At 49.5% G+C, this 25,884-nt stretch overlaps 1 protein-coding gene across 2 annotated transcripts; it reads right to left on the minus strand.

The window, feature by feature from the left end:
* Positions 1-1,095: 1,095 nt before the first annotated feature.
* Positions 1,096-25,839, minus strand: SEPTIN2 (septin 2). 2 transcript variants are annotated; one of them, XM_028508562.2, is made up of 12 exons: positions 25,741-25,839; positions 21,415-21,444; positions 20,044-20,164; positions 12,577-12,663; positions 11,718-11,841; positions 10,569-10,821; positions 9,072-9,173; positions 8,532-8,677; positions 7,157-7,240; positions 6,082-6,139; positions 4,616-4,721; positions 1,096-3,158 (listed from the first exon to the last, which is right to left on the minus strand). In XM_028508562.2, the coding sequence occupies exons 2-11, from the start codon at positions 21,421-21,423 to the stop codon at positions 4,620-4,622; spliced, it is 1,086 nt and encodes a 361-aa protein (XP_028364363.1). In that variant the 5' UTR covers positions 21,424-21,444; positions 25,741-25,839; the 3' UTR covers positions 1,096-3,158; positions 4,616-4,619. The 2 variants fall into 2 exon arrangements, with proteins under 2 accessions (XP_028364363.1, XP_028364364.1); XM_028508563.2 differs by lacking the exon at positions 25,741-25,839 and having other exon boundaries at positions 4,619-4,721.
* Positions 25,840-25,884: the final 45 nt, after the last annotated feature.

Below are 25,884 nucleotides of genomic sequence, written 5' to 3' on the forward strand. Positions count from 1 at the left end.
ACCCCCACCCGCCATCCGAAATGTGACACCGCCACCCACTCCCGGCTCCCAGGAGGACAAGCCAGTTCTCCTTCCGGGGGCGGGGGAACTGCCCACTCCGAGGCCCCGCCCAATGTGCCCTCCGAGGTGGTGCGCCCGACACCCTCGGCCGTTCCCGCCAGGCTGTCCGAGGAGTTAGCCCACGACCGACAGCCTCGTCCTTGGGGGGACGTCTACAGTGCTCCCCACTCCGGGGCCACCCCAGACCCCGTTCCCCCAAAGCCCAGATGGGAGGAAGTGCGGCTCCCAGCAGGGAGCCCTCAGGTCCCAGGCTCGGCCGAAACACCGCTCTCCTCTGACCCCCAAGCCCTCCACCCCCCAGCGACACCGCCGCCAACCCTGACACCGGAACCCGGCGGCTGTCCTCGCTGCTTCCAGCGGGCGCAAAGCTGCCCCTGGACCCCGACAGTCGCACAGTGCCAGTGGGGACCGGGACCTGCGGAGCCTCGGTAGAGGGTGAGGGGCCCCTTGCAGGCTGGGGCGGGCACGCTGGGCCTGGAGGGAAGGCACGAGGCAGGACGCCTGGGAGGAGGAATTCGAGAAGGCGGGAGCTTTCCTACCCAGTGGGGTGGAAAGGGGCCCCCTGTCCCACGTGGTCAGTGGGCAGAGGGCACCGCTCGGCGCCCCAGATCAGCCTTACAAGTCCAGATTGTTGAAATGTCTAATAAACTCCTTACCCATCTCAGTGATATTGAGAATAGAAATTATTTTTCCTGCTTCAGTCACTAATGGTATTTCCACACACTTGGTTGCCACCACAGCTAATGAGATCTTCTCCCCACTACAACTTCTAATTAGTGAGCGGCTGTCATCAACTCTTACTAGTACTAATTTTTATCATTTTTTTTTCACTTTAAGTAGGCGATCAGATCAACTAAGTAATTCCTTATGGCTGCTTCCTTTGGGACTGCCAATACAAGGTTGTTGGGTGCTGATGCTATTGGTGCAAGTAATTTACCTGACTTTACACCAAGATGTCTGAAGGTCTTTGACCTTTTCCCAGAAAACTTTACGCCTAACCCGGGGAAAGAACCAATAATGAGAACTACTCAAACCTCTCAACAATAGTGCTTTATTGATGAAAGGTTAGTTTTAATGGATACAAAATGGCTGTGTAAAATAAGTTTTCAAAATACATTTCTATAGGTAAAGAGTATCTCTTAGTAAAAGAACAACGATCTATTAGCAAAAGTACTTGTTTCAGTTTGGGCAAAAGAGAAAGGATGTACAGGTGTAGGTCTGCCCACCCCCCATAACCATCATTAGGTGGCAGCCAGCCCCGAGACGCAGCTGTGCGCTCACACACACACAGAGCTTATTACAAACCACATGCAAACGCCCCCTTTTATTAGCACCGTTGATAAATGCCAAAACAGGCCACGCACTTGGCCTTGGAGGTGCTCTCAAGTCATGGAACATGTTTCTTGGTAAGAGCTTTACTGAGAAAATGTGCCGAAACCTAAAGCTTTGGACCATTTATGACTGAGACAGTGAAGGGGCCAAGGCAGCAAGTGCACTTTTGTAACCAACACATTTTGACCTCATTTCATTTTTTGGCTGAAACAAAAACCCCTCCTCATCCTCAAATCAAGCATTTTCTCCATGTCTGTCCTCCACCCTCTACCCCATTACAACAAAATAAAAACAGTGAACCAACACCTGCTCCCTCCAGGTCCCCTTCTGCCTGCCAGTTCCTTCCTCAACTTCAGGAGAAATGCTGAAAAAGGAAAGCAGGCCCTGGAGCATCAGTACCCTCGGAGGGTGAGACAGAGTGAAGGACAGACACTCGGGGAGGGGAAGGAGCGCAGGGCCAAGGCCACAAAGCGCAGAAAACCCACTGGGGACAGCTCTGACTGGTGGCCCCTGCAACCAGGCCAAGGTGCAGATTTTAAATGTATTTCATTCTCATTGGATACATGGAGAAATTTGCATCACAAATAATGAAGGAAATGGTGGTGGCTAAAAATAAGTGAGCGAGTCCGCACATACAAAAAACACGAACAGTGCATTTGTTTCCCTTCAGAAAACCATTAAAAAAAGAAACAGGTGAAAGAAAGCCAAATAGGAGAAACCTGACTGGCAGGCACTCTGGGCTCCAGGGGACCGGAACACCTCAGAGCCCGTGATGGGTCTGGGTTCGGCAACCGCGCCCCAAAGGACCCCAGTTTCCACTGCTAAGGCAGATCTTCTACACCTGTAGTTATAAAAATATGTATATTAAAGTGCCATAAAAACATACAAAGGTTATTTTCTGAACAGATGAATTACTAATTTTCCTTTAAAAATTATTTAATTTGAGCAAAAATAGTTTGTTGACTCTGTGCTGGTAAGAATCTTAGTTGCACTGTGAAAACCGGACTCTTGGATACTGACTTTTTCCATAAGGACCAGTACTAGTGGAAAACATCACAAAAAGTGGCTGTGGCAAGTTCTCTGCAATGGTTTAAAAAATAACCTAGTGTAAGAATCCAGAGACTTCTAAAATTTACCCCTAAAAGCCTGTTTGTAAAAGACTAAGTATAAACATGTATCTCTAAGATAATTCTACTGTTTCACGTGCTAAAAAGATACGTGTGCAGACGAAGACGAAGACGAAGGAAAGGTACTGAACTGCAGCAGCAAAACTGGTCTCGGGGGCTGGGCCCCAGCGGGAGAGGCAGGGAGGCATCTCCACGGGAGCTCCCGGGCGCAAGTGGCTCTGTGCCCTCGGTGCCACCAGGTCCGCGTCTCTGTGCCACTCAGGAACTCTCTGGGTCAGTATGAACGTTCTGGAAACAAGCCAGGAGTGCTCCTCCGGGACGGGGTGGGGGGGGGGGGGGGGAGGCCTGCCCGGTCATATTAACACGCTGCCCAACCCCTGGGAGTACATGCTAATTAACGTTAGTGGTCATGTAAGGCGGAAGAAAACGCACAGTTCACCCACAAAGTACAAAGTCTACCCTCTAGCGATGAATACAAATGTTAGAAGTACTTCATACAAAAGAACACATCAGAAGTTTTTTAAAAATTAAATTTTCGAGCCACAGGCACTGTAAAGTGTGGATGGGCACCTGTCCAACAATTTCTTGAAAACACAGAGCTGGATTAACTCATCTGGAATGTTTATCTTGCAGTGTTTTCTGGAAAAAAACAAAGCACAATCCATTTAAATGGGAGGCAGGCAAAGCTTGCTGACCCCCCATTAACAGCTTATTTTTCTGCATAACAAAGAGCGCAAACTGAAAAGATGGGCCAGCCTCCTCTGACCAGAGTAAATGAAATCAGGTAGTCACTTATGAGGCTCTGGGAGATTGGGAGGACCACAAAACTGAAAAGTACACAAAATATAGACCAATTTTATGTACTAAAGTAGAATTTCCCGAATTCCACAGTTACAGTTTTAAAAAGAGGGGTGGCAGCAAGGTCGGAGGAAACCAGGGAATGCTGGCCACCACCCCCTCCCGCCTCGATGGAGCCCCAGAGCCCCTGCTTCTTCCCACTTCCGCTGCCTGTCCCCAGTGGACCTGAACCTGCAGATGCAGACGCAGCCTCTGGAGCCATTAGGCCCATGGCTGCAGGCAAATAATTTCAAATGCTTGCGAAGCACTAACCTCCTTATCTGTCAAGTGTGAACTCTGCCTGTGCCCTGGGACTGGGCCAAGGGTTAACCACCTCTGACCAGGTGGGGTTCCATGGACAGTCCTGGGACAGTTACTGCTTACACCGAACAAATGTACTTGTGTTCTCCAGTGTATGGACAAAAACCTTTCCCAACAAAGCCACACAAGAGCAAGGGCTTCGTCTGGTGGCCAATGCCCCCAGCAGGCTCCCCAGATCCTTCCTCCATCCCCTGTCTGTCTGTCATGGAGGACTTCTGACAGGTGGACCCCTGGGCTCCTCCCGTTCTACCTCATTGGTGCTGCCCTGGGTCACTCCTGTCGCCTCCACCGACTCCCTGCAGCATGCAGTGCAGCCCGCTCCCCACACCCTGCTTCTCCCCTCAGGCCTGAGCTGGCTCAGACTCTGTCCACCCCGGGCACCGCTCTGCCGAGGACAAGCACTGCCTACCCCTTCCTCTCAGGGATGACAGCAGTCGCTCAACAGCTCTGAATGCCCTCCTGTGCCCAGGACACGGGCCGGGGTGCCTGGTCTGCAGCCTCCCTTCAAGCAGGGAGGCCACACCCCTACCCCTTCTCAGCCCGGGCCTGGAGCAGAGCTGTGGTGAGGAGCAGGAGGCGGTACCGCCCTCAGGGCGGCCTTGCCCCCTGGCTCAATTCACCCATCCAGCCGGCTTTGCTCCTGGTCTGCATGAGCTGTTTAACACCTTTAAAATTCTCTTTAAAGAGATGTTTTCAGCTTCAATAAAGGTCTAAATATATGACTAGTAAAAGTTACTTCAATATACAGTTTTTCTTCTAACGTTGATATTTATAAGCTTAGAAAATAGGAAAAATCTTTCCTAGACAGGAGGGGAAGAGAAGCTTCCTACTCTGGGGGGCAACCCTTTCTCCCTGAAGGTCAGCAACACTCGAGGCGGAGGGGGCACGCCTGCCCTCGAGTCTGGGCCGAGTCAGTGACAAGCTGCTCCCGGACTCACCACCTCACACGTGGTGCCCGTGAACGCTGCCGTCGCCGTCGCCACCCTGCATCTGCAGCTGCATCTGTGCCTGCATCCTGGCGATCATCTCCTGCATGCGGCGCAGCTGTGGGCGCAAGAGGGGACGAGTCACTGAGTGCAGGGGCTGCTGTCCCTCACTCTTCCTGGGTGTCCTGCAAGGCCTAACACTTCAACCTCTATGCTCTCCCAGCACAGGACAGAGTTAAAGAGCTCTTACAAACCAGGAAAGCGAGCAACAACTCAACAGAAAGTGAGCAAATGATAAGAATATGCACTTTAGTATTAAAGGGAAACAGTTAATAATTAATGAACAGAAGTAAAGGAAGACAAGACAATGGGACATTTTTCTAACCAGAGGTGGGGAAGAGACTGAGGCTGTCCAGAGGAGACTGTTGTTGGCCCAGGCCAGAGGCAGCCCTGGCCCCTTCCCTGGAGAATGTGCCCCCTCCATGGCCCCCACACATTCTACCACTGAGCTCTCTCTGTGTTTAAGAGACCTTGAGGCTTGCAAGCATTATAAAGTATTTACCTAAATTTTCTTCAGGTAACTTTGTGGTTATGCTGTCAACATTTAAATATTTGCTTCATACTGAATTAATTTGGCCAAAGCGGTGAGTCTTATTTTAGTTTCCAAAAGGCTGGCCTGTTCTGGGATGAGTTACTGAGCATGTCTGGATTCCATGTCCCTACAGAGCTCAAGGCCAGCCTTGCAAGAGCCTGCTCGCCTTCCTCGGACCCAGTTCCAGATGTGGACTCAGTCGGCCTCCCAGCCCCAGACCAAAGGCTCGGGGTGACCACCGGTCTGCTGCCTCCATCACCAGTAAAGGGAGCCTCTTCTCATCAGCCCCCTTCCTCCAGATTCCTGTATTTCCCCTGCTTAGTCTTCAAAACAAACGTTACAGACAGTTATCGACCTCTTCCCCCGACACAGAAACCTGGCCGGCACACACAACTCCGCTGGAACTGCATGAAAATGAGGGATCGAGAAAACTGTGATCTTTGCATTAAGCACCCTGAGAAGTTATGCCTATTAAAATTTTGAAAATTGCCAGCAGTTTTCCAGTGTCTTTCCCCATGTGAGCCCTACATGTTTCTCTGTAAATGTTCACAGTTAAGAATGGCCGTTTCTCATTATATTTTCTAATTGGTTATCATCTATGCATAGATAGTGTGCACAGGTGTAGGAGAGCTGACTGATGAACATACATAAAACCAGTCCTTTCACTAAAATCTATTTCCAAGTTTTTGTCACTAAATTGCTAATGGAGATTAAGATCACACACGTAAAGCAACAGGCACATTATTATACATAGATGTATATGAACAGTACATTGGTTACATGAAATATATTCCTTCTTAAAAGGAGAACTATAATAAGCGAATACTGGAACACATACTGTCACTGGACGTAAACCAGACTTCAAAGGCAGTACTCCTCCACTTACCTCGGCTTCCTTCTCTAGCAAGATCTGGTCTTTGTTCACGTCCTCATTTTCCACTTTTCTAAGAGTTGAAAGAAACCACAATGATAATACTGCAACAAATGGCCTCCTATTCTGAGCACAGACAACCAAAGTACCACTTCATTTTACATTTGTGACAACTTGATCTACTTAAAATTACATATACTTATCATTTCTTGACTAACGACATGAATAAGTGATGATTAAAAAAAGCAACATGAAATGGAAAATTCAAGAGGCACTCTCAGCTGCCGTGGTGACACTTGCATCTCAGCCGCTTCCTGAAGATGCTCTTTCCCCCACCAGTCTTTCTGAGCATGGACGGTGGCCAGCACCTTGAAAGCAAGCAGCGGGCCCTGTGGTCCTGGTGAGGCGGCCAGGAAGGAGGATGCAGCCTCTTGTGCGCCCTGCCTGGCCCGGGGCTGCTGCCTGGCCTGGGGCTGCTGCCTGGCTGGCCGCTTCTCAGGGAGACCTGCTCGCTGCCGCCCTCTACAGCCTGCCCCGGAGTGCGGGCCCCACGTCAGTAAGACAGGGAAGCAGACTTCAGGGTGCACCTTGTATGTGTGCACTTACCCACCTGGTTTTAGAAGTGTGAATACTTTAGCCAACTACGACACAGAAAATTCTTTTCATGAATGATATATATCACTTATTTGTTAATTAAGCTCTACACATGGATGTGATTTGATCAGCTATGAATCAGGTCTCCAATAGAAACAAGATGGTAAAATGGAAGAGCGGAGTGGGGCGCTGCCCCTTCTTAAGGACAGGTGCGTCCGTCCTCATCTGACAGACGAAGCTTCCGAGAAGGCACCCAATGCACGCCCTCGGCCTTTGCATCTAAGGCTGTTCTGTACATGCAGATGACTCAAGCTGCCTTCAACAGGCGAAACAGGGCACCATCTGATTAACTCAGCAAGGAGCAGCTTGTAATAGTTCTTGAGTAGGACACCAAATCATGTTGCTTCGAGGCCAAGGAGGCTGCGCTAAACACACACACAGGAAGGGACAGTGGAAGTCAGGGCGACATGACATGGACAGGGACTCGAGCCATGACCTGCCGCCTCTCTTGAGCCTCTCGGAGCGGAAGTTCTCGTAGTGGAGGTCTTGGGTCACCTCCTGGAGGTCCTGCATGTGAGTGCTGCAAGAGAGAATAGTGCACCGCACTGAGCCCACGCAGGAGCCACCGCACGGAGCAAGCCCCCAGCTCCAGCCCCAGCTGCTACTGCAGCAAGCACAGCGTACCCGCCTGGCAGGCCAGGTCCAGGGCCCCTCCTCGGGCCTCTGCCACAGGCACGGCCAAGCCCCGCATGGGACCACTGCCCCGCACAGGGCTGTGTGCACAGACTTCGGGAGATTTTCCAGGTAAACAAATTCATGACTTCTAGAGCTTAAATTTGTATCAGGAATTCATTAGCTTAAGCTACGGAGAACAGCACAAAATGGAGCACTGACGCTCTGGATCAAACAGAAACAGCCCCCCCAGCTCTCCTAGTCGTGGTATGAAACACTTGTGGGTTTCGGGCCAGGCCCCCCCACATTGTGAGCACTCCAGGACGAGCGGAGACCACATGCCGGTACTCAGGGCCCAGGCAGGGGACCGAGTGGCGGCCAAGGGGCAGCCCGCTCTCCCTTGTTCTCAGAAACACACGGCGGCACCGAGGCACCTGTTCAGCTGCCACGCCCTCTACCTGCGTCAAGACAGCCACAGACCGTTCCTGAAGGGCCCAGGCACTCCCAACATCTTACACGGTGACTGAATTACAATAGGGCTTGAATGGCAAACTGAATGATGTTTTTAGTGATTTTAATGTACTGAAACTGCTAAACCAAGTGGGACGTGGCACGCAGAGCCGTTTTCACTTATTCAAAGTCAATCTGACCAGCCGCTGTTTGAACTCTTCTGATTAAAGAGGTAATGGGTTTTGGCAACATGCTTTCCTTTATCCTCTTCACTTAAGAACAGCAGCATTACATGTACTAACGGTGAAACCTGGTTTTAGAGGAAACAATCTCTAAACAGTTTTTGTGGTCCACTGTGTTCTGGCTGCGAGGACTCTCTCGAGGATGCTCTCGGCCGGTGGGACCACCCCGAGGCTGACCAGCAGAGGCAACACACTCTGGTGGGCCCTGAGGCAGACCCGACCGCCTCCTCCCCAGAACCGGAGGGGCCCACGTGGGGTGTGGCCACCCCACAGTTCAGGCCTACTCTACTTTGAGCCTCAAAAGAGGCTCCAGCGATCAACCAGGAAGGGGAGCGCACCGAGCCGCAGGCCACAGGTGGGAGGGCTAGTTCGGATCAGCCCAGAGAGCTGCAGGCAGGGCCTCCTGCACCTCACCGCAGCGGCCCTGCAGCAGGCACTGCGGGGCCCTGAGAGTGTCCCACGCTGTTTGTGCTGGGCTCCGCCAGTGGGTGTCCGTGCGTGGCTTACATGAGCATTGTCCTCAGCTTCAGAAAGTCGTTGTGCTCTGGGTTCTCCACCTCCACGACACCCCACGGGTAGAGGCGGCCTCGGACCTTCTTGCCCTTGGCTTCGATCAGCTGATTGGATCCAACCACAGAGAAGGGGATGCTGGCCTAGAAACAAACACAAGGTCAACAGGCTCCACTGGGGACCCCCACACTCACTGCTAACATGGGTGCATGAATGGAGAGGGGTGCTCGGTGCTACCAGTGTCACTTGGAAAGCTAATGGTGTGTACTTTACTTAAAAGGGGCCGGTGTGTTCCACGAAAACAAATTAAACCTGCAATTAAGATTCCTAAGCCTGGGGAAAAAAAAAAAAAAAAACGATTCCTAAGCCTTAGAGTGATAGGCCAAAACATATTTAAAACAAACATGTTATTGTAAGCAAATCCACTGGACAATTCCTGAGTCAAGGCCCCCGGATCCGGCCCTGTTCCAGCTCTGCCTGCCTGAGTGCCGACACCCAGTCACGGGAGCCAGTCGCCCTGTGCGCCCGGGGCTGCACCTTGAGAAGCCGGGTCTGCTCTTTGAAGTCTTCATCTTCATCTGACTCTGCGTCAGGCAAGTGGTAGATTTTGATGCTGTGTTCTTCAATTTCATCCAGAATCTGAACGAATGACAAAACCAGGAGCAACTTTAATGAACTACACAAATTTTCGTAAAGCTTAAACTCATCACGTCGGAAAATACATCACAATTACCCAAACTTCAGTAACAAAAAAAATCAAACGAATTACAACAGTTGTTTTCAAAGATCCCACAAACCGCTAAAACAGTCTGTGCATTTGGAGGGACTGTTGTTCACAGTGGCACAATGAGCTGCTACTGCCCACGTCCCAGCCCCACATAGCGGCCGCAGTGACAAGTGCGCCTGGAGAGGCCCAGCCAGGTGCTGCCACCAGAGAAAAGCCACAGGTGTTGCCTGAGGCATCCCTGGAGAACACGCAGGAGTCTCTCGAGGAGACGGAGAGGAACCCAGGGAAAACCTGTCAAAGCCACAGTGGGAGGACACAGGGGGTCCGTTTTGGGAACCAGTAGAAGTCCAGGATGGTGGAATGCAGGAGGTAGAGTTGGGTAGGAGGGGAGACCCACTGCGGTTACCAGGCTGGGGTCTGGGACCGGAGACCCAGACTCTCATTCAACACCCAAACACTGGCCCCCAGCGAGCACCACCCTCCACACTGTCCATCAGGGAGACCACTGAGAGGGGAGGCAGCACAGGGATGAGCTGAGGTGAGCAGCCACTGGCCAGTCTACATGCTGGACACTCTCCCAGGCACCAAACGGGCCGGAGCTCTGTGTACGCACACAAGGACCTGGGCCCTGTGGACAGGGAAGGGGCTCCATGGAAAGTAACCTTGAAGAGTGATTTGGTCGTCAAGTCCCCACTAGGCCCAGGCATGTAGCTTCCTTCGTAGAAGGGTCATCTCTGCTTTAAGCAGGCCCTGTCCACTGTTCCCAGGTCAACCTTTGAAACGCCCCCTTGCAGACCCTCCTTCTCCAGTGTGCCCTGTAATCTGAGGGGGGCTCACTCCCACCCTCTGTAATCTTCCTATGTTCCCTCCTCAATTCCAAATACACAAAAGAAGCTGCAAAACTTCCTGGAGCATTTGAGATCTTGTGCCCTGGCGATGTTGTCAGTCTGGCTCAAGTGAAGTGCTGTACAAATTCCCTACAGTTGGGACGTTCCTATGTCAACGGCCCAAGCGAAGAGAACGTACGTGAAGCCAGCGGGCGGGTGTGCGGGGTGGAACTGGGCATAACAGAGCATGTCTCGGAGATGACCACCCCCACGCCCTCCCCTCACTACCGAGCACGCCACTGCCGTGCACGTCAGCTGCTTTCCAGGCCCTGCGGAGGTGTCTGCCTGGGGCGAGCTGTAAGGGGTGGCGGCAGGCAGATGCCCCTGGGAAAGCCAAATGCCAGACAACTGCCCGTGTTGGGTGCTGGGTACAGAGCGACCCGCCCCCCACCCCCTCGAGTGTGAGCCCACGTCACTCACCCTCTTCTTCAGGCGCTCTCGCTCCTTCAAGGTGAGCGTGTCGGCTTTGGCGATGACAGGCACGATGTTGACCTTGTTGTGGATCGCCTTCATGAAGGCGACGTCCAGGGGCTTCAGCCCGTGCCCGAAGGGCGAGATGAAGTAGAAGCAGCAGTGCACCCTGTTGTCCACGATGTGCCGGCGGTTCAGGCCGCTCTCGTCGTGCAGGTACCGCTCGAACTGCTCGTCGATGTAGGAGATGATGGTCCTAAAGCTAAGGGACACACGGGGCCCCACGGGGAGCCAGGTGGGCACCGGCGTGATACAACAGGCTCTCCTAGCTCCTGTGCCCTATCTACCAAACTCGGTCTTCCACTCATGGGTAAATGGGAACGAGAACTGACTCCTCCATTTGGCAAACTGTGCCAAGCACAAAGGGTCAGGGGTCAAAGTCAGAATGGAAGAGGCTGGTCAAAAGAGCCTGTGCTGACTGAGTGAGGAGCCCGGGCTGCCAATGCCCTCAAGGGGTGCAACAGGGTGGACGGGTGTGGCAGCGGCGAGGGCAGGCGGGCTGAGGTGGCAGGCAGCGCGGCCATGCGATGCCAAGGCTGACCTGCAGAAGGGTCAGTTCCTGATGAAGGAGAAAGACAGGCCTCCCCCTCTTCCTTTTCTACCTAGCACTGGACACTGACGCTTTGTACCCACGGGGAGGCCCAGGAGCCTCTATGCACGCAATGGGATTCCTGGGAGGATGGGGGAAGGTGGCTTCCATCTTTTGTATGGGTGGCCACCCTCAGGCACTGAGTCCTGAGTGGCTGAGAGATTTCATTTCCTTGCATGTGGATAGGAGGGGCGCTGGACCTCAAAATCGTGTCCACCGGCTATGGCTCAAACCAGGAACAAGGGCTGACTCTGTGACCTCAGATTTCACTAGAATGCTCTTAGAGAAAAAAAAAACCCACTCTCTTTCTCTGTGGAATTTCCTATTTAAAGTATTGTGATTAACATGTGTTAAATAGTCTCACTGTTTTACTGCATCCAGTCACTGACACCCAGTAATCACTCATCAACACCATCCCTGTGAACGCATCAGAACAGGTGTGAACACACGCAGAGCCTGCAGCACTCCTGGGCATCCCCCCCGCCCCCCCCCCCCCCCGGGGTGCGTACCAGTCTCTGCAGTTGATGGCGTCACCGTAGCCAGGTGTGTCCACCACTGTCAGGCGCAGCTTGACCCCTCGCTCCTCAATCTCAACAGTTGAAGCCTCAATTTGGACTGTTCTTTCAATTTTCTCTAGGAAAAAAAAACTTATTTAAGAGAACACGCCTTAATACAGAGCCAGTTTGCAAAGAGAAAACATTACCTGTTTCGTTACTTTCTTATTATCAAACAAATGACTTGGAAGTTACTACCTCTCTGAGGAAGGTTTTCAGAAGGTAGCGTGAGGTCTGTAAAAATGACCCAAGTCCACAAGGGAAACCTTGATGCTAGGATTAAAGGGCTGCCTGGGAAAGTAAAAATGCTAATAATGAGAATTATAATTTCTCACTCTGGGACAAAGAAAACAATTTATGAGTTCATTTAAAAACTGAACTAAAAAACGCCCGTGAAAGGGCTGCACGGCCCTGCGGTGGCAGCCCAGGCCCCAGGCTTTCTCTGCACATAACCCAGCCGCCCTGCGCTGCACACCCCACAGCAGCCACGGGGGCCCAACCACCCCCACAGAACCCCACCGACATCTAGTCACACAGCTCTCTCCACGGGAGCAAACACAGGACACAGGCAGGAACTGCTTATGACAGCTTAGACAAAACAACTTGGAAAGAACGGATCTATGGCTACACTGGCAGTCTACAACCCAAATCCAATGACACCAGGTGCAGCACACCTTTCCTGGCCTCAATGACCTTGTCCTTGAGTTTAAAGCTGAATGAAAGCACTCAAGGCTCAGGTGCCAAACGTTAATTGTGCACTCTTCAGCAACTTTCACACCGAACTGCATTTATGAGCATGTGGGAACTCTTGTACCTGCAGCTCCCGGTATGATTCTTTCTGGGTAGAGATCCGTCAGGAACAGGCTGTTTATGAGGGTCGATTTTCCGAGACCCGATTCACCTTTAAAGGAGAAGGAGACCATTGTCATGGTGCTGTCGGGAGGACATCTGTGGAGCATCCAGGCTGGGCCTGGCACCGGGCAGCGCCCCACAAACACCACTCTCTGGACGCTGTACAACCACAATGACTTCGGCACCACTCTCCTCGTTCTGCTGATGAGAAGGGTGCTCACAGGCCAGTCACCCCACACAGCAGGGCCCTGTTCTGAATCCAGACTGGGGGGGCTCCAGAACCTGTGCATCTGAAGACCAGAAACATGACCTCACCTCTTCACAAATGTGTGCAGTGGACTTTGAAGGGGTCTTTATTTTTCCGTAAACAGAATGCAAAGGTTTTCAGTCATGACTCTGCTAATTGTTCAATGGATCGCGTTTTCTGAAAACCGAACACCCCCCACCAATGTTGACAGCACATACTTTCCAACCTGTGGGAAGGGGAAACGGGACAGACACCAAGACTGTGTGCCCGACGTTTTGCGATCCCCGCCCATCAACAAAGCAGGGTCTGGCCCCCTTCCTGTTTTAAACACCCCCGTGTCCCAGTACCAGCAACTGCCCTTGTCAGGTAACTTCCCTACTCCCACTGTTGAGTGTAACATGACCAATTCAGGCAACACACATTCACTTTAGCATTTAAGTGAGTTAAGAATCTCACCCCGGCTGGCATGGCTCAGTGGACTGAGCGCCAGACTGCGGACCAAATGGTCACGGTTCAATTCCCAGTCAGGGCACGTGCCTGGGTTGCGGGCCAGGTCCCCGGTGTGGGGCGCACGAGAGGCAACCACAGATTGATGTTTTCTCTCCCTTTCTTTTCCCCTCCCTAAAAATAAATAAAATCTTCAAAAAAAAAATCCCTCTTCAACTACTGTTAACTACATATTCTGAATGTTTGACATTTAACTTAAAGGCGGCACAAAACACTCAAAGTTAAAGTTTCCGTGTGAAGGAAGTGGGAAGACCCCACCTCGCTGCAGGTGAGCACGGACAGCTTTGCCTGCACGGGGGAGTGCTTCCGAGCTCAGCGCCTGTCTTGGGGGCGTTGTCCCAGGCTCGACCCGCGCCCCCGCACCCCTCGTGACCCCCCCCTCGAATTCGAGGCTGTGTGGCAGGAGCACCTTATTTTAAGAAATCACGGTTGCTGAGAAAACCTAGGACCAGAGAGTGAACGTGAAACGTGTCGACACACGGATCAGGACCGCTCCAGACGTCAACTGTCCCAGACGAAAAGGAGTACGGCGAACTGAGAATCACATGCCGAGCGTGCCCTACTACAGGAGCCCCCCAAGGTGCGACTGAACGCACACCATCCGGTCTAGTTACCCTTTCAGGAAACCGTCCAAACATCCCCTACCTTTGTACCACACCAGAAGGGGGTCTGACCAGGAAGTGCTAAGTCCTTCCCGAGCTCCTGGCACGGGTCTGAGTGCCAGAACAAAACAGAAAACGGGACGGAGAAGTCCCTGCTCCGTGCAGCTCGCGCTCCAGTGGGAGCAGCCAACGAAGCTCCTCTCGGTGGCGGAGTCGTGACGGCCTGAAGGGGACCACTGTGCAGACGACCTCAGAGCGCAGGTGTCGCAGGAGCAGCAGCCCCCTTGTTAAAAAGCAGTGACAAAACCCTGGCAGCTGACTCCAACTTGTGAATCTTAGTTTGAGGGGTGTGGTTATCTCACCTGGGATGGCTTTGGGGCAACATCCACAGATGACGTGCTCACACCACGACTGTTCTTGGGCTGAATTCTGAGGGTGCCCTGCCCCACTGCCCCCCCCCCCCCCCCCCCCGTGTGGGGAATCTCTGACAGGCGCCTTCAAATGGGGGAAATGCACACAACAGATTTGGACCAGTGTACAGGCATCACTGGCCAAAACTTTTACACAAAACACATGGGGTCCGCCACCTTCATTCAGTCATCCTATAAAGTAGCGACAACAAAGACTGGTAGGGCAGGTGGGATTTGGAGGTTACGGAAGGGCTCATTCGCACCTGTTAGGAGGAAATACAGCACATCAGGCACAAGGTGGCGCCACAACATGAAAAATGCACGATGACAACAGGTGGCACCCACTTTCCCACCACTACTGACATTCCATCAGGCAAACCATCAGAGGCTTTAGATTTTAATCTAACTGGGGTTCTATCTTTTAAACCTGGGCTAAAAAATAAAAAAACTTAGACCAAGCCAGGGATGCTAGGAAATAGAGAGCATCCTAACCTAGGGGACTTTTTGTTCACATTTACTTTTTTTTCTTTAAAGACTTTTATTTTTAGAAAGAGGGGAAGGGAAGGAGAGGAGAGAAATATCAATGTGCGGTTGCCTCTCACATGCCCCCAACCAGGGGCCTGGCCTCAACCCAGGCATGTGCCTTGACTGGGACTCGAACCAGTGACCTTTGGATTCTCAGACCGGCACTCAATGTACAGAGCCACACCAGCCAGGACCACACTTAGCTTTGATTTTCACGAACACAGGACACTGCTTGCTTCCTCCGTGTCTAGCAAGGGCCTTTCCCGAAGGCCCCCAGAGAGCAGTGCACTAAGTGGTCAGCTTTTCTGCTCAAACAACTCGTCACAGGCAGAACCCCTGAACCTGCAATTACGTCAGCACTACTTTTGCTTTAAGGCCTGATTTCGCTTCCCGAGTTTTCTAATGCTCTCGTGAACTTGGTCGTACTAACCATGCCACTGACTATCTACCAGGTAACATATTTGGCAGTAAGCCTTACTTTTAACCTTGCTTTTCTCGTAAACTGAGCCACCGTTGCACATAACCGGGGGAGGATAGTAACTCGACAGACTGCCACCAGCTATTGCCACTTGGGTTGACGCCAGAGCAACATGCCCACCGCGACTCCTCCCTGATGTCTACGTACTAATTTGTGATTTCAAACTCCTTGCAGATTTCTGCCAATATTTGTAGTCTTTCATTTGCATACGGTTTGCCATTTTGTGAAGTTTCCCATTTCTTCAGACATCTGCTAGAATTTTAAAAACTTTGCCCTTCTCCTCCAAAACTCTGACTTACAAGCTGGGTGTATTGGGGTTGATACACCATTTTTCTTGAGCTGCTAACAGTCACAGTGTAAAAGCTGCAGGTTTTGTGGTTAAATTTCCAGCTGTCTTTCATTACCCATCTCACCCTCAGTGCCCCAACTTGACTGATCAGGTACAGTTTACATACCCCCCTACTGAACAGTTCCCGGCACTTGTTTACACTGTACTTGGACAACAGGGTACACTCTGCTGGAGATAAAGATTATCTCCACAACACTAACAAGCTAGCCTCCCTAGCCTCCACTGCATGCACACATCAATCTGCTTTCTGTCGCTACGCATTTAATTACTCTAGAATTCACATACACGGGCTCATTCAGGCCATCTGTCTGGCTGCTTTTGCTCAGCATAATCAGCTTTGGAGATAACTCTATGCTGTTTACTTATCAACAGTCCGAGTCTATTTGCTGAGCAATATCCCGCCGTCTGGATCCACCACCATTGTTGACTGTCTTCCTGCTGTTGAGACACCAGTCCTTCCCGTAAATCTGCGTTGTCCACTGACATATTAACGTGGTTATGGTCACATCTGTCATTCTGCTATTGTTTTTGTCTCACCTATTCTTTCCTTTTCTGCTGATTTGAGCTCCTTTGCGATCTACGTCCATATTATTTCCAGGTGGTACACAGTGTTTTCATTTTAAAATCTGTTATCTTCTTACTTTAAAAGATTTTATTTATTTTTAGAGAGAGGGGAAGGGAAGGAGAAATAAGGGGAGAGAAACATCAATGTGTGGTTGCCTCTCACCAGTCCACTACTTGGGATCTGGCCCTCAACCCAGGCATGTGCCCTGACTGGGAATCAAACCAGCGACCCTTTGGTTCACAGGCTGGTGCTCAATCCACTGAGACACACCAGCCAGGGCTAAAATCATTTATCTTTTAACCAATTATGAAGAAAAAGGTCTTTTATACTCACAACACATTTGACATTCCCCATGCTCCCTCTTTTCTTACCAACCTGAAGGAACTTATTTACTATTCCTATGGTGCATGCCTACTAGTCATAAAATTCATTTTATCTATCTGAAAAGGTCTTGTCCTTAACGTTTACTTCAAAGGTTATCTCTGGTGAACACTTCTAGGCTGACAGTTGCGTTCCGGCAGGACTTGAAGCTGTCATTCCACAAGGCTTGAAAGTGTTCCTGAGAAGCCAGTGGTCTTCTTAGTCTTGACCCTCTGTATGCAGTGTTTTCCTTTTTTCTTCCTGGCTACTTTCAGGCTGTTTCCCCCTTTATTAGTGGTTTTTACCTCTCTGCTTCTCTTGGCATTCATTCACCCTACATGGTGCTGATGTCTGGATGATTTCCGCGGCCCCTTTTCTTCCTCTGCGGCTGGCCCATCAGAAAACGCTTCATCTCAGATGTTTAAAAAAACAAACCTAGCTGTTCATTTGGTTATATTTTGTTTTCTTCTATTTATCTCACTATGTTGATGTTGTCCTTTGAGGGCAGAAGCATATTGAAAATATTTAAGTTCTTGTCTGCCTACCCTAGCATTTCTATCATTTCCTGATCTGTTGCTATTTCCCGAATTCTCTCCTCATCACGTGCCACATTCCGTTTACCTCTTGCATAGCCAGTAATTTTCTACTGGGTGCCAGATATTGTGAATGTTACATTCTGAATGTCAGGACTTTGATGTTCTCCTCTAATGAGCCATGAGTCTCATCCTAGAAAGCAGTTGGTTAATTCTTTCAAGTCTTCAGCAGCTTTGTCACATAGGGTTTCAAACAGCCTTTCCGTCTGGTTTAGCCCAACTGCTAGGTAAGCACTCCATGGAGTTTTGAAGGCACAGGGGGCAAACACAGGCCCACAGGCCGAATTCAGACCTCCACCTTGTTTTATCCAGCCCGGCACCGTATTTCCACCCAGCGTCAACACTGAGCTCTCCCTTAACTGTTAAGTAACAGTTACGTACAGCCCTAAAATCACATTCAGCCCTCTGAAGGCAACCGCAAGGCTGATGTGGCCCCCGGTGACAATGAGTTTGACACCCCTGTTCTAAGGAATGCCCTGTTCAGGGAGGTCTCTTCTGACTGGCTGGCTTTCCAACTTTGCTGTCTCCACTCAGCTCGCTCTCCTGACACTTGCGTCTTGCACAGCTGTGTGGAATTTGAGTCAGCCAGTGTCCAAGGGAACCCGTGCAGTCTTCTGGAGCACTGGCTGTCTCCAGAACTCTGCCACTGCGCCTCAGGATCCAGGCACTCGGATTCCCAGAATGGGGAGCAAGTCTTTCAGCTATGAGACCCTTGTGTCTAACCCACTGGGCACAGCAGGAAGCTGGAATGACTTTACAGTTCTTGGGACTTGTTTTCCTTCTCTAGAGGGCCAAAGCCCTACATTGTCTGTTGCAGAATATCTTAAAGGAGCTGTTTTCTATACGCCGCCCTGCCTGGAGTCACGCGTGCCAGGACCAGTCTGGCAGCCGCTGGTTCAGGGAGCAGCAAACGATGCACCCGGCGCGAATCAGCCCGCTCTTTCTACACAGAGCTTCCCTGGAGCACGGCTGCTGCCCAGGACCACAGCGGAACTGAATGGCTGCACCAAAAACTGGTTCACAAAGCCTTAAATATTCATCATCTGGCCCTGCGAATTATTCTACCATGGCCAGAAGCAGAAGTTACTGCCCATTTTAGAATGCTCTGAAATGGAGTAACTGTAGGACAGAGTGCACTGAACTCCTCTCTTCTGTCAGGAACTTGAATCTGCTGCATCATCATCATCATCATCATCATCATCCTGTAACTGTGGTCTTGAGACCTGTCACCGTTCCCTTGTCTGGACCAAGGGTCCCACAATCTCTCTAATGTCCGGTTTATGAACTATTTATTCACCCTAGGAAACAACGATCTGTCCTACTCATACATGACCATCATCAAACCACCTTCTCATTTTGGGGAGAATTTTACCGTTATCAAGAATGAAATGTGATATGGGAAGCAGAGCTAATAGTCAAGCTTCTTACGGTCATGCTGAAACACAACCTATGCTATAGCCCATGAAAAAACACGTCTGACAGAGTATTTCAAGTAACCACTTAATTTCAGAGGACTTTAAGTAACAACTTAAAAAACAATAAACATTTATTATTATTTCATGGATATTCTGGTCAGGAATTTGGGATTGTCTATGGTGAGAAGCTGTAGCTGGGGGAGGGTCGGGATTTTCTCATGGACTAACAGTAAACCTTGGCCAAGATGCTGTCCCCTCAGGCTGAGCCAAGGCTGGCGGATGTTTCTGAGGCAGGTCACTGGCAGGCCTCAGTTCCTTGCCTGTGGACTTCACTGTAAGACTGTGCCAGCAGCTTCCAAACACGGTGGCTGCCTGAGCCCAGTGTGAGCCAAGAGAAGGCGAGATACAAGGACAATGTCCTTTGTGACCCCGTCTCAAAGCCACAACCTTCCTTTCTGCACTGTCCCACTGGCTACACAGGTAAGACCTATTTACTGTGGCGGGGGACTAGAAAGCTTCCTGAATACCAGGAGGCAAGGATCACTGGGCAACGTTTTGGAGGGTGGATGCCACAATGAGTAAAAACTACCACTACACAGTAATAAATAACAGGAAAATTGTAATTTTACTTAGGCAAAATTTTCTACAAATATAAGACAAAAATACCGCCCATTCCCAAGTTATTTGACTCTGCCAACAAAGGAATTTTCCCGTTCACTTTATAAATCACACTATTATTACACTCCACAGGTCAGGGAGATAGCCACCTACAAGGGAGGGCCCAAAAAACCCGTATTTTATTTATAAAAATTGTGTACTTATTCTTACATGTTTAAACCGCAGTCACCTTCAGAGTACTCTCCATTTGATGTAATACACTTACTGAGACTTTTTTCCACTGCTCAAAACAGTTTTTGGAATTTGTTGATTTCGATGCCTTTTAAGTGCTTCTCCCATTTTTTATTTTACCTCTTGAACACCAACAAAACATTTCCCTTTGAGGACTTTTTTCATCCAGGGAAACAAAAAAAAAAGTTGCTAAGGCGAGATTAGAGGAATAGGGCGAGTGTCATGAGGGTCATGCCGGTTTTGGTCAAAAACTGCTGAGCACTGCAATGTGGGCAGGTGCACTTGTCCACTTCCCAACAGAAATGGGCAAATGCATTGAAAGCATCTTCAAAAAAAATTCACTGCAGCCGAACGTAGCTTCTTGCAACAATGCCAGCTGGAACACTGATACAGATGGGTTCCTACAACACTCACCTAGTGGGAGTAGCCCATACTATAAGGGGCCAACCCTCCAGAAGATGATTTGGGGTGTTTTTTTGCCCCCCCCCCCCATATTTAATAAGCAAGGAAGTATAAGTTAACTTCTTACCAACCACCATTAGTGTGAACTCAAAACCCTTTTTCACTGATTTCCTGTGAACTTGGTTGGGAAGATTTGCAAATCCGACATAGCCAGGAGTTTCTGGATTTATAAATTGGGCTGGTTGTTGCTAAAATAAGATTTTACAAAAAAAAAAAAAAAAAAAAAGAGCGAGAGAGAGAGAGAGAGAAAGAGAACATAAACACCTTATCAGTTGCTTATAAGATATAATTAGGCTGTGACAAACATAGATATCATTAGTTTTCACAAACTATACATAACATATAAATAACACTTTTAAATAGTCACTTCTATCTGAAACCTAATGATATTCACTTAGGAACATTTATTAAAAGTCAGAAAAACCAATCCAGTGTTATTCCATATCTATATGCTGACCTAAAATTACATTTCTGGTAAGCAATTAAACAATACATAGAAGAAAAATGTGTCAGGTATGATGCATTTCTGGAAAGTACCCAGGAAAAAAACCACATCTCTTGCTATATTCCTAGCTCTTCAGAGCAAGCCTCGCCATGGGCAAGGCAGGCAACTTAGGGTGGGCTTGTATCTAGCTTCAAAGACCAAGACACAGAAGACTGAGAATGACACACAGCTGATGATGCTAAGTGCCAACACTGCCTGAGAAATGGACAACTGATATTAGGAATGACAGAGGGACATGAGACAAAGCAAGTAAAACTGTAGAACTGGGCACACTATAAATGAGAGGAAGTCAAAACACATCAATTGATTTATTTACTTTCTAAATTCACATATGTATATGAGTAATAATACATTCAGAAGAAGCTGTCAGTGGTTATTTACGGGGGATGGAATCATGGTTAATTTTTATTTTCTCTTTTGCTTACTATTGTTTAACACTAATACTTGTAAAAAGAGCAAAAATTACCATGATGTTTATCCATCAGATAGTAACACCCGTAGATTCAAAAACAAAAAGCAAGAAGAAACAATAACCCTGTAATCGTAAACACAAATTCTGCTTTTCTCCACGTCCTTTACAACTAGTTTATTTCATGGCTCTGGGCTAATCTGCAAAAGCTAGTATAAGCCAATTTGTCAAGTTGGAGGGCACCATAAACTTCATCGTGGTCAATTTTTAGAATTTCAAAATATTATGGGATTAATCTTCTGGGAATGATCCAAGAGCCTAAATGGATTGTTCCTGTTGTATTTAGAAACAAAAAATTGGAAATCTAGAAACAAAACAAAACAAAACAAAACCCTTAAAGCTTTTTAGGAAAATTAAATGACAACTCTGCTTTAATGAGTCAAATGTATCAGGTGTTATCAAAAACAATGGGTCACAAGTTTTGACAGTAAACAGTCTGAGAACACAGGGCAGCTTCTCCTTACCTTAGACATCTTCAGCCAAGTTCTGCCAATCTGTAAAAACAAAACACACACACGCATGTATCCATGAGGCACACATGTATTTAACTTACCATGAACTGACAAGAAAGATGTACTTCCACGTAAGACACCAATAGATTGTTTCCCTCAACTTCTCGATTACATCCAATACTTTCCCAGAAATGGTCGAAGTATCTCTCACATACAGACAAATTAGGCGTACTGATGAAAGCAACCACGTATAGCTACGCACACATACATACAACATTCTACGCTCTCGAGAACACTCACACTTTAGTAACGAGTGTATATGAGGCACAATGGACACACCAAAAGACAAGTTTCCACGGACTCTGGAGCTGGGTCTTCTCCGGCCTGAACCTTTTCCATAAGAAAGAGGCACTGCAGAGCACAGTGCCAGCCGCAGACTCCCGGAGCTCCCCAAAACCAGCTTTTGACACTGGGGCACACAGAAAGACATGAACTACATTGACAATGCAAAGGAAGAAGGACCGAAGGTACTTCAGACTTTGAGAAATGGGACAGTTCTAGGGAGCTCTGGAATTTTAAGACAAATTTTAGAAGCCTTGAATCTTTGGGAAATGTGGAGTCTGATGGCTAGCCTTTGGCAACCAAGTCAAGAGACTGAATACAGTCAAATTCCATTCCCTTTGGTGCTCACTTTATTAGAAAGCTTCTTTCACCATCCTATCCCTTCATTCCCCCCACACCTTAACATTCCTGAATACCGCAGACCCTAGGTTTCCCTTCTAAATGAAATGTTGCCAACCACCTGGGAAGAAAGGAGGCGCCTGCACCTCCTGTATGGTTTGGTCTGAAAGAGAAGGGGAGAGGAAGAGGAGATTGAGATTAATAGTTACATGCAGTTTGTAAACTGCTTCTTGCTATTAGCACATCTTTACTAAGGATGGGAAGGGGGAGTATCGGGTGAAGCCCAGAGCTCCAACTATGGACCACTGATAAGGAGCAGGTGAAGCTGGATCTGGATTATCCAAAATGCTTTCAGCCTAGATGGTAGAATTAAGGTGTGCTTAAAGGAAAGTAGGAATTTCTCATGTTGCTGAGCAACATAAGATGAATTAGACAAAAACACCTGTCATTGGCTGATGGAAATACCCTTAGTATTTTTCTCAGACTTGGTTGCTGAATTTCATGTCTCTTTAGCATCTATCCACACTTGACTTTTCTCTCTTAATTTGTTCTAACAGCTTATTATACTCATAGATGCTTTAAGTACATTTCTGGAATCTAACCGCCAGCAAAAATTTCACTGAGAACTTTTGCATTTATATTCGTGAGATAAACCTACAACTCACTAGCTTTCTTTCTTAGGCATCCATCTGTATTTGTTATTAAAGTTGAGCTATCTTCACAAAATAGAGTGCTCTCCCCTTTTAAGGAGTGGCTTACATGACACTGGTGTTGCCTGTTCCAGGCTGGACGGAACGCAGCTCCAATCTGTCTAGCCTTGGTCCCTTTTCACTGGCAGATTGTTATGGGGCTGTTCGGTGGTGCTGATTCTAGTTCGGTTTCCCACTACCTGGTTCCCTGAGATGTTCCAGTCCGTGCTGATCATCTCCTGTGTTTGTGCTCACACCTTTCTTCTTTTTATGTATTTGCTTTTATTCTTAATAGAACAGCTGAGGAGTTTGTTTCAAAGAACCAGCTTCTGGATTTATCAACCCAAGTTATTTTGTTCATTTCTTACTATTGTCAGAAACAAATTTATTCTCAGTGAAATGTGCTTTCAGTTAAAAGATGTAAAACCCGAGTTCTTATCTGAGTCTATGAAGCTTTTGCTGCGTGTCACATATCTCACTGTTGTCTTCTTTCCATTGTTTTCCGGATACCTTGTGGTTTTGCTTTACCCTAGATTCAAGGGTTATCCAAGAATGTTCCAAACTGGGAGTTATTTTTACCTTCCCCCTCCCATTTTATTTAACAGATCATGATTTATAATCATCTGCCATATTGTGAAAATCTTTTAGGCCTAGGCCAGGTAGGTTAGTTGGCTTGGGGTCACCTAGACCAGCCAAAGTTGCGGGTTCAACCAAGAATGCATAAGTAAGTGTAACAACAAGTCAACGTTTCTCTCTCTCTCTCCAATCAATAAAATTTAAATTTAAAAAAAAATTTGCTTAAATTTCCTTCACAGCAGTTACCTAATTTTTAAAATTCTCAGTTGCTTCTTCTTTGTTCTGCTGACTGAAGCAACGTAGAATGCCAAGCGCTGTGATTAATCTAAAACTCGGTACAGAGCAATGGGATTCCCCCAAACCTCAGAAAGGTGGTCAAATGGAAATTCTATTCTTGCAGATTGAGCTCACTGTAGATGCTAGAACTTGTTTAAAATGCCTTTCTCCTTGACCCATGGCTTCCTTTTTCCACAAAGCAATACTCCCATCCCAATTCACACAGAAGAAATGAACTTTTCCAAAACAAAAGGTGAAAGAAAGGTGGATAAAACTGGACCCTTGGCAATAAGAACGTATTTTGCTGGTGGCACTTACATTCGTGGCCCTGCCACGCAGGGCCGTACCCAGAGCCCTTGGATGTTCTGGCGTCCCAGAATCTCTGGATTTGAAGTCGACGCCTACATGGCACACCACTCAACAGCCTCAATGGCATCTGGGCAGCACCCCGAGACCCAATGATTTTATGTAGTCATGCGTATAACCATTAGCCCAAGGTGGATAAGTAACCCAATTCTGCTCCCCAATGAGTTTTGATGCCCCCCCCCCCCCCCGGGAAAATAACTTTTCTTTCTTCAGCGGTTTGCCTTCGGAGTTGGACAGAAAAAGGGACCTCAATCACATTTATGAACTTTTATAAAGGGAGCCCCCCCCCATCCGTTCCCCATCTCTCCAGGTCCCCAAGCTACTACAGTTCAAGAGCAAATGTGAACGGATGAGAAGCCCTTGTTCTTTACCCTGGGCTGCTGTGCTGGTTGAGAGACTAAGGTGGAAAGTGGAAAAGAGTATCCGGACGTCCTTTATAGCCAAGGTCAGTGCCAAGATTCAACAGAGCAGCACGCACCGCAAGTTAGCGTGCTGGGTGGTGCAAAGAAAACCTGCGTCCGAACTAGCAAAAGCGGAAACCAAGAACCCCAAGCCACAAACACCAGGAAGCAGCAGCTTTCATTAGCCCTTCCCCCATTACGTATCTGGCCTCACAGTGGTAACACTGAATTTGGAACACTGAATTGATCTTGAGGTATTATGACGATTTTAATCATTCAAGAAATACTTGAGAACCTACTATGTTTGGCGGGGCGGGGGGGTCACTGTGCTGAGCACTGGGCAAGGGTGGCTAAACCCACACATCCCAGCCCCGCACAGAACTGAGTGGACAACACCACAAGGCAGGACAAAGGCTGACATCAGGTCAACTCCTACTGCAGCCCGAGGAACTCTAACCTGGGCTGGGTCCTAAATAGCAGAACTGGAACTAGGCAAGCAAAAGGAAGAGGAAAGGGGAGGTAACTGAGTTGCACACAAAATAGTTCGGGCCAAGACCAAAGGTGAGAAAGACCCCGGCAGTCCGAACCACTTGGGCGTGCTTGGGTCACGCGTCCACGGGGGAGCCCAACAAGACAAGGATGGCCGTGGTAAAAAACGAGGCGGAAAGGTAAGTTGTGGCACGGCCGCGTGGGCGCTGTGGACAACGTCAGAGTCGGGGCTTCCCGGAAAGCAGCGGTGGCCGCAGGTGGGCCGCCTCCGCCGCCCCGCTTTGTGCCTGCGGCCAGGGGCTGCCTGGAGAGTGAACGAGCCCACGAGAACTTCTCGAGGCCTAGTCCCTGCTGGGCGCTAGCCAGATGGGACGGCCCATGTCAGGGCAACAAAAGGATGGCCGCACCACGGCCGGGCCCGACAGGCCACAACCTGCACTCTGCGCCCCGGACCACGGCCACCACCCGCACGGGCGGCAGCCCAGACCAGTCGCTGGGCCGGCTCCACGCAATCATCCCACAGGGCGAGCCGGGGGTCACTCGGGGGCTCCCGGGACACGCCCCGTCGCTTCCGCCCGAGCCCGGGTTCCCGGGGAGCGGGGAGGACCGAGGAGGACCGAGGAGGGTACGGAGAAGAGCAGAAGACGGCAGAGGAGAGCCCGGGAGGGCGGGGAAGGTACGGAGGAACGAGGACCCTCGGCCGGACGCCCCTCCCCCATACCGCGCGGTCACGCCCGTCCGCGCGCGCCCCCCGGAACGGCGGACTGTCGCCCTGGGGGAGCCCCCCGGCCACTTCTGGGTCGGCCCATAGCTCGCACCCCGGCGGCGGCAGCGGCGGAGACCCACGGCCAAACACTCACCACAAGCGAAGGCGCAGAACGGGAGCCAACCGACCCCGCCACAGACCCACCCAGCGCCCGCCGTCCGCTCTCGCCCCGCCTCGCGCGCAGGCAGTTTGCGTCATCACGTCACCCCGCCCCTTTGCCAACGTTTTCCTCGCCTCC

Source organism: Phyllostomus discolor, chromosome 4 (assembly GCF_004126475.2).
Source record: "Phyllostomus discolor isolate MPI-MPIP mPhyDis1 chromosome 4, mPhyDis1.pri.v3, whole genome shotgun sequence".
In the NCBI taxonomy this organism is placed as follows: domain Eukaryota; kingdom Metazoa; phylum Chordata; class Mammalia; order Chiroptera; family Phyllostomidae; genus Phyllostomus; species Phyllostomus discolor.

Excerpts from the sequence above, each read along its gene's own strand:
- SEPTIN2 (XM_028508562.2), bottom strand. Across the intron at positions 7,241-8,531 it reads AAGCTGAGGACAATGCTCAT|CACTCACATGCAGGACCTCC; the intron begins GTAAGCCACGCA and ends TCTCTCTTGCAG. Across the intron at positions 4,722-6,081 it reads TGCTAGAGAAGGAAGCCGAG|CTGCGCCGCATGCAGGAGAT; the intron begins GTAAGTGGAGGA and ends TTGCGCCCACAG.